We start from the raw sequence: 18,672 nt of genomic DNA on the forward strand, positions 1-18,672 counted from the left end.
AAATGCTAGTTAATGTATATTGACATTTTAAAATTTAAAAATTACACTTTATATTCTAATATATTAAAATGTACTTTTATTCATTAAAACCAATACAAACATTTTGACTTTTTGATATGGTTCATCATTGTAAACCAACTTTTAATGGACTTTTTTTATTTATTTTATAACTGTTAATGTCTTTAATTACTAATTTTGAATAAAGTACTATTCATTTAAAATTTAGAACAATAAAAAATGTTTTAAATAGTCGTACTAAATATTTTAGAACTTCTATCAAAATATTCATTTAAAAAAAAAACTGAAAGATAATATAAAACAAATCAAATACACTATTGAGAGCGGAAAAAATAATGATAGACAAAATTTCAATTTTTCATATACAATTGTCTATATTTAACGTGTGTTATAGTGATTTAAACAAAATTAAGTGACAGGATAAAAGATAAAAAACATTGACTAAAAAAAACTTGCACATATTAAATAACTTGAAATTAAAAAAAAACTTAACTGATTGATTTTATGATGTCAATCACTATAAAAAAATTATTAAATAGAAATTAATTTTATAGATAAAAAATAATTAATTGATATATTGACTAAATTATAAATCATTTTTGAAATTAAAAAATTATTGATTTCTAAATTAGTTTATATTATTGATAAATAATTTTAAAATTGATATCTGATTAGCTATAAAAGTTTTAACTACCAAAGTTTTAACGACTAATTATTTATATTCTAAATTTGGTAGTAAAACACTTGGTAACTAATTTAAAAACTATTTATCAATAATAAAAATTAATTTAAAAATCAATTTAAAATGATTTTTAATTTAATTAATATAATAATTAATTATTTTGGTCTTTAAGATTAGTTTCTATTTATTTAATTATTTTTGTAGTGAATATAATAAGATAAGAATATGAAAAGATAGAAATGGAATAAATTCCTATTGAATGTTTGATCTGAACTAATAACTTAACAATATTCATACATAAACTATATTTAAATAAATTAGTCTTATGAAAAGGCATTAGTGGTGACGACAAAATAAACACAATAGTAGTAAAGATAATAATAATAATAATCCTAACAGTGAAAGATATTGTAAATAGAACTAAAAGTAGTGGTAACAACATAAATAATAGTAGCCTAATATGGAATTTCAAACACCAACACAAGAAGAAATAATAGGCTTGAACATAGAAGGTTTTGAGTCAGTGGTGATTGTTTTGTGTTATTGTATGAGGAACCGAGATTATCTTGTAGTTGAACAATTAGTTTCTTCATTTTGGTGAAATTTTTGTTTCCTTTCTTCCCTCATAGGATGCAGAGTGTTTTCTCTGGTGCTTATATTTGTAATAACAGGTGTAGAGGTACCATTATCTTCTTCAGCTATAATTCAATTGCTAGCTATGATTGACACATGATCACCCTGTACAGTTCAAGAAACTATACCTGCACAAAACTGAAAACCAACATATTCTTTATTGCCTCAGAAAATTATGAAGAAAAATTCATACTGTAATTCATATTGCCACCATTTATGTTTATCTTAACTCAATAAAATGTCTTTACTTGTATGTAAAGATTGTCTTCTGCATACTATTTGTGAGTTATTGTTCAATATAGAAAAATAAATTGTTTTTTATTATATTTAAAATAAATAGTTATCAGATAACATATATAAATATGTACCTGTTAATGAACTTTTGAAATATAAAATTTGTTTAATAATATGAAAACTCTACCTTTCATATAATTTTTGTCACACAGGATAGGATAGACTATGAAGATTTACCATCACCAATGAGTTTGAGTTGTTCATATAAAAGATCAAAAAATCTTAAGATTTAGTGTTTGTGGGTCTTTTCCTTTTGATATATGCCAACTACCTTTCTCTTTTTACTTGATATGTCACTTTCAATTTATATTCTTTATCATAATATATATCATAATACAGATCTTAAATTATGATGAAGGACTTTATCAAAAGAATGATTATATAAAAAATGTAAATATGATAAAGAAAAATGCTTTATTTTAAAAAATAAAACTGAGTAATTGTACCTTGTACACACACATTTGTTGCTAATTTGAGGCCACCCAGAACATCTTTCACCTTATAGACCATCTACTTAAGTAATTGTATTAGAGTGAAAATATGTCATAATTGTATTATATGGATGCACCTTGTGTTAAATGCATTGATGTTGGTTGTAACGATTGAGTTGTATTCTCCTAAGTTTTTGTCCTTAATTCTTTAAGCAATAAAAACTTGTAGTACAGTCAATTGTCTTGGAGCATAAATTAGAGTTTCTAAATACTCTAATTGAATCACCTGAACTTCTTGTGTACTTTGTGTTTCCTTCTTGTTTCTTATTACTATTCTTCATTTCATTGTGGTGTTTGTTTCAGACATTCTTGTATTGTGTTTATCAGTAAACATGGGTTTAAAATCTATAACAAATTAGTGCACTGAATGTGGATTGACTCAACAATGTCCTTGGTAAAATATGAAGTTGAGAAGTTCATTAGAAATCAATGATTTTGGATTAGGTGTTCATCAAGGTATTCTATAAGTGTTGAAAAGTGAATCTATGGTTGATGTTGTTATGATTGAGAAGGATAAGAAAATTTTGTTGCAAAATGCTCATAGTGCAATTTTCCTTACTCTTAATGACTACCTACAAAGGCAAGAGTCGAAGAAAAAGACAATGGACAAAGTATAAAAGTTTGTATATGACGAATGACGAAATATAGTTTGTATTTGAAACAAGTGTTGTATTCATATACAAGATAAGTTAAAAACTGGATGAATTTAACAGATTGATTTTTGGTCAACAGAATATTGATGTATAAATTGAAGATGAGAATCAAAAGTTATCGTTATTCTGTTTATTCTCTAAGATATCTAAGATGCATGATCATTTCGAGAAAACCTACCTTATTATATGAAAGCGAAACTTCGTTTTGTTATATGGAAAAGAGATACTTTTTCTTCAAGAAGTTAGGTTGATCTTGTGTCGAAAGAACTGCATGAGAAGTGTGAGGTGAAGTACTCTGAAAATGGAGATGGATTCATAACAAAGAGAAGAACATCCAAGAATGAGAATAGGAACAAGAGAAAGTCTAAGTCTAGATAGAGGAAGGATGGAGATAATGTTTCCAACATTAAGTCATAGTATTGTAATAAGGAATCCTAATAGGTAGACAAAGGTTAATAACATTGACAGATCATGTTGATCTCGTGATGCAACTTTGGTAATGGTAAAAGATAGTTAAGAATTATCAGAAATGTATTAAACAGTGATGATGCTGAGTGGATAATAGATTTATTTGTGTTCATTTCACATCACTCATAATTGTTTGTGATTTCAAGAATTTACAGAATTTGAAGAAGGATATATTTTCCTTATCTAAACAATATGCAGACAAGAGTTGGTGCTTCTTTCTATTATTATGCTTTTTGGTCATTCTACTCTAGCATTTCCTATCTGAAGTTTTCTTTCTTCAATCTTTTAATTTTCCGGACTTGTTATTTCAAAAAATTTAGCATTTCTCTCCTTGTGGCAACTGATCAATGTAACTAAACATTTTTGCAATAGAGAACATAAGAGATTTGCTTACAAATTCAAATCCCCTTTTGGGTTGATTTGAGATAAATATTGGCATTGTAAAACATGGGAAGATCCAACTAAGCAGGCTTTTGATGTTTGGATTGAACCTTGAAAGAATAAACATCCCTGTTTGCTTCATTTGGACAAGACTTTTAAATTTAAGCATTACTTTTTCCTTCCTAAAGCTGAGAATACACAGTAATAATGACTTCATTTGATTTGATCATATTCTTACCCTACCAAAAAAAGTTTTTCAACTTGTTCTGAGTTATTACAGAAACATAAAATCCAAGGTAGCACAATTTTCTGCAGATTTCACTTTGATTGATTCCAATCCAGTATTTGCTATCTTCAAATTGATGAATTATAGTTTTTACCCTCACCAGTACCATGATTTTCCTTTCTGGCATCTATCTTCTTTCCCCACTCATGTAGCCTCAGGTGCAGTTCTGCAGCAGCAATCAAGAAGTGAATGGCCTGTTTTGGAGTCAGAACATTAACAATAGCCTTCAGTGTTCCCAACCTAAGTTCATCAGCTTTCTGCAGGATCTTCTCCAAACCCTCTTCCTTTTGCACCAGGGTTGATTCAACCTTGTCCTCAAATTCTTTACTCTCCTCAACCTCTCCTCTTTCATTGGCTCTAATCATCTCAGAAGCCACATGAGACAACTCCACCATTGAGGCATCAGCCACCGTCTCCTGGTGACCTGCCATCAAATCTGTGATCTGCCTCTCCTCCAAGATGACCCTCTTTTGCATCTCATCAAGCTGAGATATTTGGGATGCTGACAAGTCTCCCAAGTCATGAGTTCTCAGCCCTTGGACCAATTCTTGGAGTCTGGCCTCAAATTGCAAACCAGACTTGGAATATAGCAAGTGAAAGGCCATGCTTGGTCTCCATCCACCAATCCAAAGAAAAGCATCTTCCAAGGAACTCGTCCATGTTGGAGACAACATGGCCAACACATCTTGCTTTGCACACCTTGACTTGGTCTTGTAGTAAGACTCATAATGCTCAACCACCTTATCTTTCACTGACTGAAGTTCCTCACCAACAACTAAAAGGTCCTTCAGATGTTGGTTTTGCTCAGAAATCCAGCCCTCAAAAAAGTGGTGAAAGCTTTCAGTGTCACCACCAGGGTTACCCTTTTCAGAGGTTTGGTTGCAACTGCAAGGAAACACAGACATAGCTGAGAATAAAGTGGAAAAATGTTTAAGAACAACAGAAGTAGACAGTGTGGTTTTTATAGGGAGAGACATGCACTTGCAAGTGGGATATGGAGGCTTTCAGTTTCAGGGTCTACACATGCCATTGGATGATGAGATTGACATTAGATTCAGTGTATCTCATCTGTGGAAAAGTGAAAAGACACAAAAGTGGTATGAATTAATTTAGATTAAATTACATGATGCTATGTAATGTAATGAAAGATATTTAATGAGATGTGTGTGCAGTGCGTGTGTGAAGCCTAGTTGAGATGATATAATAATAGCAATAACAGTGGATGAGATCATTGTTGAGACTAAAAAAATATATGGCAGAAGTACCTAGAAGTAGTCTGTTGCAGGGTGCCTTGGTTACAGGAAGGAAAACAACAACAAACTTGTTTCTGCTTTGCATGAAAGGTTTAATATATGTCGGCTATTTCTATGATGTCTCAACTCAATATTGCTTTTCCACTTCACACTTTCTTGAAAGCTAAGTTTGTCCCACAGTTTTCAAGATAATTATTGAACTTTGTTAAAAGAAAAGACAAAGTATGAATTCAAATTGCACACTTTTACTTAAGATGCCTCCATTCTCATTTATAAAGAAAAAAATGTATACTTGTTCTCAATTAATATAAACAAATTTATAAGGAACTTCACCATGTTAACCTGAAATACAAAGACAAAATAGTATTTTCTTCCTAAAGACTATATTTTAATGATTAAAAATATATTTAAACATAATATATTATAGATAACCAGGTACTTTTAAAGGGGCTAATTGCCTTAAAGTTGTCAAAATAATAAATATTCAAGTCCGTCGGATAAAAGAGAATAAATATCATAGGGAACCTATTTAAAAAATAAATTAATTAATTAAAATTATTTTACATAAAATAAATCAAATATATATTTTTAGTGTAAATCATATTAATTAAATTAATTTTGATCATTATGGTAATTTGTCTCAAACCCACAAATAGTTTCACACAGAGCTAGATTTTTCTTCTTAAATATAATTATTTAAAAAAATGCATAAATAAACTATACTAAATTTCATTTTATGGAACCAAATTCTAACCTATAAACAGAGTTCTTTCATAAATAATGCTGACTATAGACTTTTCAATATAGATCACCATTATTTAAAGTTCAGAATTCAACTCTCTAAAATATAATCTATAAACAATAGATAGATTTATTTGTGCAAATAAAGTTTAAAAAAATTTATTTGATATTTTTTTTTAAATAGGTTTATTTGGGGATCCATAAATACGAACCTAGAGTAAAAACTTACAATTTTCAATTTTAACATAAAAAAAATGAAGTCATTCAAATAAGATCTGAAGTTGTGCTTAAAAGTTGGAGAAATATAGTATAATTTAATAATTTTATTTTAAATACGTATATGGAACAAGATGAAAATAGATAAGGTTTGGGTACGATATTATAGTATTCATATCTAAATTTAAACCAATATTTATATACGCCTTCATATACAAACATATAACAATTTTAATTCTCAAGTTATATACATTATAAATAAATTAAAAACAATACATCATAACCTTGAGTCCTTATGAGTCTTCGCAACTATCCACCACTTTCACTCTTTTCAATCGCACAAGCAGTCACCATTTTTTATACACAATGTAAATGAATCATATACACAATTATTGATCTAAAACACTTTAAAATTGAATCTTAAACGCTTAAAGTCTGTATGATAATCTATTTATTTGATTTGAATTTTACCACTACAAAATACAGTTATTGAGAAATTGTTAGCTTAGATTTGATTTTGTCAATTATACAAGTTTTAGTAAAAGTATTTCTTAATCAAAGTAAAATTACTAACACCAAATACATTCATTTGAATCCACGGGTATCAGCAATTGCAACGAAAGCATTTAAAAGGAATCATAGGAAGACTACTTATAAATACACTTAATATTTTCTATCTAAAGAATCCACAACACATATTTAGATATTTGTTTAAATTTGATGGCTAAACTACCAACAACTATAAAAAAAACTAAGTGTTTGGAATTGAATATTTTAAGAGACCAATTCAATTTTTTAAGATAAATTAGTATTTCGTATAATAATTTTTTTAAGAAAATGCAATTCAGTTATTTCTAAAATTTTGATTTTGAAAACTATTTAAAAAGAATTCTGTATTAAATGGAAATTAAAGCATTTTATTCAAACAAAGAATATTAAAATACAGAAATGAAAATTACTAATATTAATAAAGAAAATTCAGTTAGAAGAAATCATTTAAATATAATTTATTTCAATTTTCTTGAACGGAAATACCTGAAAACAATGCAAGTGATATTTGAACTATAGAGGTAATAATATTCTACAAATACATAGTAGAATATGATAGATTTAATGCTACATTTTGAAAACATAAAAATGCTCATATTTGATTTACTGACATTGAGATCTTGCCCAAAAGCTGAAAAATAAAAAGAGAGTGGAATCGTTATGATCACAGTATATCTACTTTACAATAACTTAACCCTTTTCCTGCGTTTATTCCCTTTTCCTTTCATGACTTCATTGGTGCTCTCCAACATTACAGTTAGCATTTTAGCATCAAAATTCCAGTGAAGAATGCACCCAATCTTTGAATGCAATAAAGCGATGCTAGCAAGAATTGAGGGCAAATCCTGCGTCTAGAAATGTCCTGCATGAGTCCACTGAACTATTGAGACCCCAAATCTATCCTCACTTGTTCTCTCTCCCAGCACAAACCTAACCATGAGACAATATTAAATCTCACAACCAGTCCAATACTTTATGTATTCAATCAGGTTCAATATGGCTGGAATTATAAAACTAACTTGATGTTTGCCAAGTAACACATTGATTTTGAAATTCCCATGTAATTTTTAAAACAAACATGGCAAAATTCGAAGCTTATTTGAATTTTTCCCATACATCTCTCATGAACCTTATTCTTCAATAAAAATCACCCCAACAAAAGTATACCTGAGCCATAAGACTCCCCAACGAAGGAATGGGGAGATCATTGTACACAATCTTATCCTTACAAATACAACAGGATTTTTTTGATTAAAACATATATGACAACTGTTATTAGGTAGAAACTTTATTGTTGCACTAGGGCTTGCCCTCAAAATATACCAATTAAAGATGTTTCACATTTCAAAGGTATCTCCCAGTCCAAGGGAAATCAAGTTCATATCTAAAATAACTGTCTGCCTACCACACCATTGCCAAAAATAAATAAGTGAAGCCATAACTCAAAAATTGCATTACCTTATATTCGTCTTGACTTCTGTTGTGAAGGGTATCCCGGCATCCCCATTTGCTCCTTCCTTCTCAACTGTTCACAACATAATAAATTTGAATATAATACAACAGAAAAAAAAAATTACAAAAAAACGAAAGTTAAACCCCTTCTCCTCTTTCTCAATTCTCATGAAACACTAAACCTGTTGTGGATGGCCCTGTGGAACACCTCGTTGCTTTGAGATACTCCCAGGATTCATTCCATCTCCCATGGCTGCCTGAGATGTGAGGTTATAAGCTGCCATTGCCTGAGGTGGCAATCTTGGCATTCCAACAACATTCATTGGCCGAGGGACAGATCTATTAGACCCATGAGCACCAGGCATGCTGCCAGAAACTGCAGTTACCTGACTCAGAAATAAGAAACATACATACACAGTTAAAACTCAGAAGTGCAGAGCATGTTTACACGCATAAGCTTGCACACAAGCTAGTATAAAACCATACTTTACTATGAATGGTATTTTTTATAAGCAAGCAACTTTAATTTCAATAAGGAACAATGATATCAAATGCACTTCCACTCCTAGTTATTATTCACATAAGAATGTTTCCAGGTCTGAACCTCTAGTTCACAGTTCACAAGGCTACTTTATCACTTCAGACAGGCTCGCCCTCAGATTATTTACACACATTTAAGTTCAGCAAGATACCATACCACACAATAATATGCACAAAAGTCACATATTGTCATATTATTAACAAATAGTTAAGTAATTATATCCAGCTTTTTAACTATACTAGTAGAATATCCAAACTAGTGCAACTCTGCAATTTACTACTCCACCATCTATGAATTTTTTAAGGAGTTGGTCCGATATTAAAGAGGAAAACATATTTCGTGCAAATCTTAATAATTAAAATTGATTTAGAAAAGTTGTATACATGAAAAATGACAACTTAATTTTACTTTAATCATGAGTCAAATCACGATATTTATTTAATTAAATAACAAATTTTTAAATTGAAAAAAAATTACATAGTCATCATATATGGCATATATAACTTGGATAATTTTTAAGTCAGTCGCACACATATACACATTGCCAAACTTTTCAAATTATGTAATCTGTATGCCATAAACTAGACGAATTACATAGCATTGTAATTTTTTTTTTTAATTTAAGGTAAAAAAAAAACATTTCATCACCCTAATCCTTGAGTTATTACTCTAGTTGCATTTTTCATCCTTATATATTAAATTAAGGATATACACAATTTACCAATATTCATCATATCTCCCTTCCTGTCCAATTTAACAATCAATTTTAATAGAGTCAGATGTTCATGCCAACCACTTCACATGTGGACAAAAAATGTCTAAAACAAAACAAAAAAAAAGGTCTTGTCATTAAATATTCACACTCTGGTGCAGAAAAACAGCATCATCTTTTCAAAAACTCTCATGTTTATCGTGCAAAACGGAAAACACAAGATGCTGATTAAAATAGAGTTCTAAATAGTATGTTTTAGCAGTTTAGGGAAACAGAGTGGCCCCTGGCTGCTACTGTGACCACCATAACAGATCAATTTAATTCAGCCATAAAGACCAAATAGGGAAGACCTGCCATAGCAGAAGAGATAGGAGTGTCTTGTTGATTTAAAAAAATACCTCATAATAAAGAGATTGTGGCTCATTCAGGGGCTACTTTGGAGATTTCATTTCAAAAAATGAAATCTACAGCTGTGCTAAGCAGTGAGAACGATAAAGATAAGGGCTCCAACAATTCATCATGAGACAAGGACTGAACATTTCAAACATGGGACTAAATATTTGTGGATGATCTAATAATGGCATGATAAGATACACCAAACAAACATCGCTAGGATACTCTCTGATATCATCATAGAAAATTGGATTGTAAGTGTAACTCAACCCCTAAAAACCAGAGTAAAGTATGTCCCCACTTATATATTAAATTTGGAAAAACTTATTTTATTTCTTTCTTTTCCTACAAGAATTATGAAGTTTACTCAAACATACCTATAATTTACATAACTTTTACTTCAAATATTTTTAAAAAAATCTAAAGGCTTACTAATTTTCTAATTATGTAAATCATATAGCTAAGTGGTATATTACGCAGATAACTCGTTATATAATTAGAGTGTTATTTTTCATGTGTACAACTTTTGTAATATAGCATAACATCTAAAAAAATTCAAGTACAACTTGTTCACAATAGTCATTAGTACCAACTATGACTTGTCATTACCAATCCACATATGATTCGAACACAACTTGTTCACAGTAGTATTTTAGAATTGTCACGAACTGGTAAGCTATAAACAAAGGCAACTGTGTTCTACTAAACATAGCAAAACCATTGAAATTGTTCATGAACATCATGGCACCATGTAATTGAACGTTATTAATGTTAACTATCACCTACATTTTCTCCAAGCAGTTCCCTTATCTGTAAGAAATGTAAAACTGGCAAGTTAATGCAAGGATACTTTTAAATTATAATTAAATTTAAAAATATAGATGATATAAGTATATAGGAGAAAAAATAATATTGTTAACAATGGTGAAATAACATATTTTAAGAATAAAATATAATGGAGGACTTATTCATTGCAGATAATGAGATTTCTATTTTATTAGATAGGAATAACCTAAACAAGTATTTTTTTTAAAATCGAATATGAAATTACTAAAATATTTTTTCAATCAAAACATGTTATCTATGTCTGTTAATTTGAAATGGATTGTTAAAATTCAAAATTTGAAAACCAAATTCGGAAAGGGATTAACTAAGTTTAAGCAATAATATATAAGTTAAAAATATAAATATTTTTTTTAAATGGAAGATACTAATCAAAGAGAAACCGAATACCGTGCTGAGAAAGAGAGTGACTCTTAAAACTTCTCTTTTGTAGTATTAAGTACTCAAATTTTAAATTGGATGAACTCCAATAGATATGATTAGCCCACGTAAACTCGATCTAATCTCTTTTAAATTCAATTTTCTGCAATCAATTCTCAATTTGGATACAAAATTAGAAGTAAAAACAAGGTTACAAGGAAGTATTTTACAACTGTGAACAGAGGAAGTGTTGAAATTCAAAATAGAAATTGCAGTTAACATTCTCAGGCAGGAAATACATGCAGTCATCATTAAAAGTTCAAAATAATATATCTTCTAGAGATATCATAAATTTATATATGAACAAGTTCTTTTCTTCTCTCTTACTCACTCCCCTTTTCTTCTTTACATATTCCCCTTGTATAACATGCCTATTTAAAAGGTCTCATTTCCTAAACATCTTCAAGTTTTTGTTCATTGACAAGTGAAAAAGTAATTAATCATTATACAGTATGATTCATCATTATCTTATAACCCTGATTAACCTTAAACTTTCCACCCAATAGAAAAGTAATTTATCTTTGTAGAGTATAATTTCTTATCATCCTATAATCCTGGTTAACCTTAAAATTTTCACTCACATAAAAAAATATTCCAGCTGTTATAACCCACATAGACTACCCACATCCTCTAAATAGTCCTTCACTTTTCTAAATATGTAATACTTAACAATTTGAAGGTTTGTTGGTCCTAGTAGACTTATGTCTGTATAATTTCACTAAAAGATTATTTAAGGACAAAATTGAATCATCGCATTCACTATTTTTAACATGCCCTACTCTATGAAAATTTTAAATCCATAGACTGAGATACCCCAACAATATATTAGGTATGTGCAATTGCAGTTTAGAATATACTCCAATCATATTAAAGCAACAAATTCTCAAGCATCATTGCATACCGCTTGTGAAGGTGGCAGATTGGTTGTCCCTTCAAGATCAGTTGTGTTGTCCACTGGACGAGTGGGATAATTTACAATTTTCTCTCCAAGTTGACATGGTACAAGGGCACTGATCATGATTTTACAATAATGTTCAGTTAAAGAAAATAAACATTGATGGAATATAGACTTCATAAGGACTGCCATTTTCGTAAAAAACACAAAATAACTGCACTAATATTTTTTTTATAAATCTTCCAACAAAAATTTAAATAAATTAAAAGGAATTGAGAATGATAGGACCAGGTTTTATTCATTGAATTTAGAATAAAGGTCAACCCAGAATAATCAAAAGTGGTAAGAAAGAATCTCACTTCCGTCCAGGTAATGGTTCAATTTTGAAATACCTGGAAAAGCAGAGGATAAGCATGCTTGTCAGATAACAGCTGAACTACAAAGAGGAACTAATATAACCAAATTCACAGTGCACAGTCTTAACTATATTGATACAACAAGATGACAACCACATCCTTTTCAGTGCACCATAAGTCATATACCAAGAAATAGAAGTTAAAAAAGATAGAACAAAGTAAAATTTCAGTAACAGAAAAACCAATAACTAAATAAATGTAAACAAGGTTTTAGATACACATAATATACCCAAGAACAAAAAGGAAAAGAAAAGAGTCCTACTCATGCTCCAAAGCTTGTGCTGCTGTTATACGCTTTCGAGGATCATATCTGCACATAAATCCACAAACTGATATTAAATGTAAAATCACTATTAGAGCCTCAATGGTCAAATAATCTAGAGGCAATCATTGTCACCCCAACACTCACAAGTAAAAAAGTTGAAGCTAGATAAAGGCTGGCTTGTGCAACCCACACTTCAAAGCCAAAGGACTTGTTTGGGGAGTGTAAAACATAAAAATAATTATGTAACTTAAGCATAGGGAATGGTTGGTTTATGACATCCCCCATCATCTTAAAAAGAAAATAAGAACTAAAAAATGGAATTTTGTGTTGAAACTGATGTTTTAGGTAGAGGAAGGAAAAGGACGCAGAGCCACTCAACAAACACACTGAAATAAGTACTGACTTGATATGGTATGATGAGTTGTACATGTTGCAAAAGACATAAACCATAAAACCTTATGCATACAGTCTAGTACTAGATTATAATCCTAACTAGATAAAGAAACAAATCAACAAATACAATAAAATATGGAAACTAATCCTCAAAGGTAATGCAAGAAAGATCCTGTAAATTATTGTAAGATGTTGGAAAGACGTCTTAATTTAAGTCACCCCAAGCCCACCTTAGTTGCGGATTGCAACTTCAAAGGTGTTGTTTAATATCAAATTGACTGAGATATGACTTAAATAGAGCTTATAAAACTCAACAGCCCTCACCTTACAATTCAGTTTTGTAGAGTTCAGTTACATCTTTATTCCCAATATAATAATATTAGAGTCTATCCTAGATATATTGTCATGTCACCTACATTGCCACACTCTAGGTATGTGGCCCTAAGCATGAGGGGTATTGTTAGAAATGTACCTTAAGTGAGGGCAACCCTAGCTCATCTTGCAGCCTATTTGAGGGTTTCCTTAATTGTAATCTCAAGGGTGGTGTGTAATCTAATATCAACCAGAGATATGACTTAAATGGGGCTTAAAACGCTTGGGCAATCCTTGCCTATAAGTCAAGTTTGTGAGGTTGATGTAGATCATTAACCCAAATTCTAAGACATTTAGCATAGTAAAATGGGCCTTTGAATTCATTGTCCATATCAACAAATTCTTAGAATTCAGATGACAAATAGGTTTATGGCTCACATGGTGAATATTTTACATTGAAAGCATCTGCGTCACAGCCTTTCACGATTGGAAAGATCACAGTGTAGATTATTTAACAGGTTGACTAGTGTAACAACAAGAAGAATAAACCATTGGGATGACATAAAAACCAGGAAGAGATAGACTGATGTTGAAACAGAAAGAACTAGTATCATGATTATTAAAGATACAAGATGTTAACAGGAGTATAATTACAAGTAAAAGTAATAAAAATCTCAAGCCTACTTTTTACATATCAACATCATGGTAAGGAAAGAAAATGTTTTGGCTCATTTATTCATTCCATCACTGTTTGGGAGCACTAACTCACAAATATAAAGAAGTTATTGTACTGCACCTAGGTGTTTAATTTTGTATTAAATAGAAAATGAAACAAGCCATTTTTTATGTTTTGTGTAGGCATAGAAAAATAAAAAAAAATTAAAATCCATGGAACAAACTTACTCAAGCATCTTTGACAAGAGGTCGTATGCAGGACTTTTTGTAGATAGGTGCACAACATTGTAGAGACCGGTGTTGTCACTTTATACCCACAAAAAAAATCCATTAATTTCAAAGTGGAAATAAATCAATTTAATTTTAAAATTTAAAGAATGAAGGGTAAGTAAAGAAGGACTACATATTAAAGGAAAATATCATTCTTACATATAAGTGTATAATCACATTAATAAGGAAAATTGACAGCACCACCTACAATAATATCAAAAGATCTTACTATTTGCGTCCTTGTATATGTTGCACATCTTGTTGCCAATGTTGAAGACTTGCCAACGAAGGCCACTTTTCTAATGTGGGATGGCCTGGCACAGTAACAATGTCCTGTGATATAGCTCTAGAATATTCATCAACAGTATGAATGTCCACCAGCAGGGAAAATGAAAAACATTAAGCAGATAATTACCTAAAACCTTAAATATCTTGTCAAGTTGGTCAAGCTGCAAAGGTGGAACAATAATTATGAAAAATCCAAAAGACAAAACTAGCTCTAATAAAAAAAATATTTCAACACCAACCCAAAGAAAACTAAATCTACAGCACAGTATTCAACTACAGAATCAGAAAGCTATAACTTATTGCATCAAGAAATACCTGAAACGGATTTGATGTAGCTTTGACTTCTGCCCCTTGAAATAGTGGCTTCAAGGTCAACAACTCGGCAAAAATGCATCCCACTGCCCACATATCTAAATGTATATTTAAGGAAAAATGACTGGTGTACTGGACCATTTTTAGAAGCGCAGAAAAATATAATCCCACCCAAGGAAAAATGCTAGACATATTCAGTTACTATATACAGGACAAGTTTAACTTTGGTTTATGTGTACCATAGTGATAAGCTTGCCCCAAACACCCACACGGATAAATTAAAATGTAAACATTATTTCAATCTTGTGGAAATCACCAATTCATTGAAATCATAACTCAATGAAGTGGGTGTCTTGACTAAAACTAGAGACAACAACAGAACCACAGAACATAAAACTGAAGCTAGCTATTGCACAGAACAGAAATTCATTGACAGTAAAAAATGGGAAAAAAAAATCACCTTTATATCCAATACTTCAAAAAAAGTAAAACTTCAATAAAGGATACCAACAGCACTGGTATAATGTTTTGCTCCAAGAAGCAACTCAGGTGCACGATACCAAATAGTTACAACAACCTGCAAGTCAGTATATCTTATATTCAAAAAAACAGATAATCAAAAACATGGCAAGCTGATAATTGAGGACTACAGAAGAGAACAGACAATTTAAGCAACCCTTGTGTGGGGAACCAAAATATTATAAAATGATAGCAGCAAACTAAGGGTGTATTTGTAAAAAGTTGGACCCAACACAAATGGTCATTCACCCAACAAAAGGAGAGTCTTCCTTCTCCATTTTTTGCCTAGGAAAGTATGAACGAACGCCCATTTTTTTTATCTCCCTCCTAATGGCAATCTAGGTAGTGGAAGAAGGTAAACTTGAAACCAACATATCCATCATTCTGCTTGTAGAAGGAAGCTGGGGTAATATCACCTTTAAATCAATGATTTCCTGTCTACATTATATACTTAGCCAGACTTTGGTTTCTTAAATCCTAAGAATACCATGCATGTATGTGCAACCACGTGCAGATACAGATAAAGATTTCTTAAATACACCAATAAAATATATGTCGGATATAATAAATGTGGATGAAAATGAAAAAATGCACCTTATGGTCATACCCTGTTGAGCGAAAAGAAAACTGTATACTACTGAATTGAGAAAATATTGCACACTGACTCCTGTTTACAGGGATTTTTGTACAGTACAAAGTAATTTCAGGATGGTTCTAACTGTTAAACTAAAACAGTAATACTAAAAGAGAAACTGGTTATAACTGTCCAAGGGAATGGAAAAGGAAGAAAATGAAACAAAAGATAATGGAAGGTAAGGTTGTTTGGATTAAGGAAAAGTGAAGTTGCTTGGATTAAGGGAAAGTGAGAAGAAAGAAAGAGAATGAGAATAGAAAGGAAGATAAAAAAAAATTATTAATAATTTTTATTTATTATTTTTTAATATTATATTTAAATTATTATTATATTTTTTCTTCAAAATTGATGACTTTCTGCACATTCTGCGAAGAAAGTATTTCTTTGCAAATGGCTAAAATTTTATTCTGTCACATCCATTCTCAATTTTGGTGCCATTTCCATGTTTCTTGACTTTCCTCACCTAGATACAAACAGGGCATGAAATAATTATACTAACAAACCATTGTTTAGTAAAGGGGTTTTACACTAACATACACAGACCAGGTGAGACTTTTAAGCTAAACTGACAGTTGTCTACAGTCACCAATCATTTAAGGCTTCAACAAAGTCATTCATTGCTAATTTCAATTATTAGTGACGAGTGTAGCAGATCACACATTCAATGGAAGATTCTTTCAATTTTGTTTCTTTTATATACACATTATATTAGTTTATTTCCTCTATTGAGAACCAATTTGAACAATGTTTAGAATATGTACTTATTTTTTATTTGATTCACAGACATTACAAATTTTGGATGAAGGTTTTACAGTAAAAGAAGACTAAAGAGAATGTCATTTTACAAAGTAAGGAACTAAAGTGGTGGGGCTCATGTAAATTAAGGAACTAAAGTGGTGGGGCTCATGTAAAATCAGGAACTAAAGTTGATTAAATCCTATCTGAGATTGACTACATTGCAAAATATATCAAATATATTTGACCATATAACACTTTGATTAATAATTTAGCAGCTCAAAAAGCTAGAAAAATAAAATGGCAAAATTATCAATTATATTAAACTAAACTAGGCCTCAAATATAATTTTTGCTAAAGGCCACCAATTTTCTAGATATAGCCCAAATCATACCCCATTATCAGATAGTGACTTCAGAGGAGCTTGATATATCCTTGCAAGTCCAAAGTCAGCAATCTTAACAACTCCATGCTCCTCTCCTTCACCCATAACCTGACAAAGAAAGTTCATTTAATTAAAAAACCAAATGCATTAATAACTTGAGAAACAAAGTTCACAATTTGAAATACGAACAACTACACATGTATTGCAGTAATGAGGTAGCCAAAACCATACCAATATATTTGATGGCTTCAAGTCTCGGTGTATCATCCAATTACTACAGGGGCGAAAATGCAAAAAATATCAAGTCTTTCACAAGTTTTTACAAAAGAAGGAAAAAATAAAGAAAGAAATAAAAAGAGTGATGTTTCAAATTCAGTATTTCAGACCTGTGCAGATAAGTCAATCCATTGAGTAACTGCCAGAGCAAAGACTTAACGGTGTATTGATTAATGGAATGGTTGAGTTTGTCCCTGTGATGCCTAATAATTTCCTGCGCCATTTAACACTGCAATTTCTTATTTCACACTCAACAAAAAAGGCGAAAGACGCCATCGAAAGAACGGAATACCGACATAAAGATCGTGCTCGGCGTAATCGAAGGCGAGGTAGAGCGACATGTCGGCGTGGTTGATGTGGACATTGACGAGCTTCACGACGTTCTCGTGCGTAATCTCCCTCAACAACTGCAAGAAAAGAGGAGTGAGAGGAAATCGAAATTGAAAGTGGAAGGAAGCGGAAATAAATGATACCATGATTTCTCGGATGGCGGTGGGGGAGACGCCGTCCCCGTCCTTAGACTGCTTGAACTTCTTGATGGCGATGGATTTGGAGGGAGAAGGGGTTTTGGTTCTTGCCAGAAAAACTAGGCCGTAAGTGCCTTCGCCGATTTTACCTAACAGATCGTATTGCTGCACCCACTCCGCCCTGCTCCACCGGCTCCCACTTCCGTCACCCATGACGACGAAGAAAGAAGAAGAAGAAGTCTCTTGTTCGATCGCGAGGATAAGCGAATGTTGTCAAAATTGAAATGGTATTGTTTATTTATTTATTGGATAAATCACTAAATTCAGCCCAAAAGTGTTTCATCTTAGTCATAAAACAGCATAGTCTCTAAAAACATTCTTAATGTCAACAAAAAATATTCATTTTTTTCCATAAATAAATAAATTATATAATTATTATTATTATAAATATAATAATTCTATTTACATTTACATTTAATACAAAAGAATTTTTTAATTAAAATTTTTAAATTTATGAATATTTAAATTATTTATTTTTATATAAAAATTTATAATTTTTAGATATAAATTATTTTTTTCAATTAACTCGTATTTTTTACTAAAATTAATTAATTTATCTAAATTTAAACAAAAATAACTAAGTAATTTTATATTTTATATCTTTAAAAAAATAAAAATATCTTTACAATTATTATATCATTTACAAACTTTAATAAACTTTTTTTATAAATTTATTTTAATATATTTCAATCTAAATACACACATTTTCTTCACATTTTTCTCTCAAATCTTCGTTTATTCAAA

The 18,672-nt window shown here is 30.7% G+C and overlaps 2 protein-coding genes across 5 annotated transcripts; both read right to left on the minus strand.

Moving 5' to 3' along the window:
- Positions 1–3,589: 3,589 nt before the first annotated feature.
- LOC137812506 (protein DOG1-like 4) lies at positions 3,590–5,304 on the minus strand. Its single transcript, XM_068614509.2, has 2 exons — positions 5,172–5,304; positions 3,590–4,974 (listed from the first exon to the last, which is right to left on the minus strand). The coding sequence occupies exon 2, from the start codon at positions 4,881–4,883 to the stop codon at positions 3,975–3,977; it is 909 nt and encodes a 302-aa protein (XP_068470610.2). The 5' UTR covers positions 4,884–4,974; positions 5,172–5,304; the 3' UTR covers positions 3,590–3,974.
- Positions 5,305–7,148: 1,844 nt separating this feature from the next.
- CDKE;1 (cyclin-dependent kinase E;1) lies at positions 7,149–18,180 on the minus strand. Of its 4 annotated transcripts, none has more exons than XM_068614517.2 (16): positions 17,875–18,180; positions 17,698–17,808; positions 17,512–17,615; positions 17,357–17,399; positions 17,135–17,233; positions 15,360–15,429; positions 14,856–14,950; positions 14,668–14,701; positions 14,482–14,566; positions 14,211–14,288; positions 12,600–12,647; positions 12,281–12,313; positions 11,928–12,036; positions 8,300–8,503; positions 8,124–8,190; positions 7,149–7,595 (listed from the first exon to the last, which is right to left on the minus strand). In XM_068614517.2, the coding sequence occupies exons 1-15, from the start codon at positions 18,079–18,081 to the stop codon at positions 8,125–8,127; spliced, it is 1,386 nt and encodes a 461-aa protein (XP_068470618.1). In that variant the 5' UTR covers positions 18,082–18,180; the 3' UTR covers positions 7,149–7,595; position 8,124. The 4 variants fall into 4 exon arrangements, 3 of the variants coding, with proteins under 3 accessions (XP_068470618.1, XP_068470621.1, XP_068470619.1); XM_068614520.2 differs by having other exon boundaries at positions 7,377–7,516; XM_068614518.2 differs by having other exon boundaries at positions 7,388–7,527.
- Positions 18,181–18,672: the final 492 nt, after the last annotated feature.

The sequence above is a fragment of the Phaseolus vulgaris genome, chromosome 2, assembly GCF_051622355.1.
Source record: "Phaseolus vulgaris cultivar YP4 chromosome 2, ASM5162235v1, whole genome shotgun sequence".
NCBI lineage: Eukaryota > Viridiplantae > Streptophyta > Magnoliopsida > Fabales > Fabaceae > Phaseolus > Phaseolus vulgaris.

What these genes read in the sequence shown, in the direction of transcription:
- LOC137812506 (XM_068614509.2), bottom strand. Translation starts at nt 4,883, where the DNA reads ATGTCTCTCCCTATAAAAACCACACTGTCTACTTCTGTTGTTCTTAAA.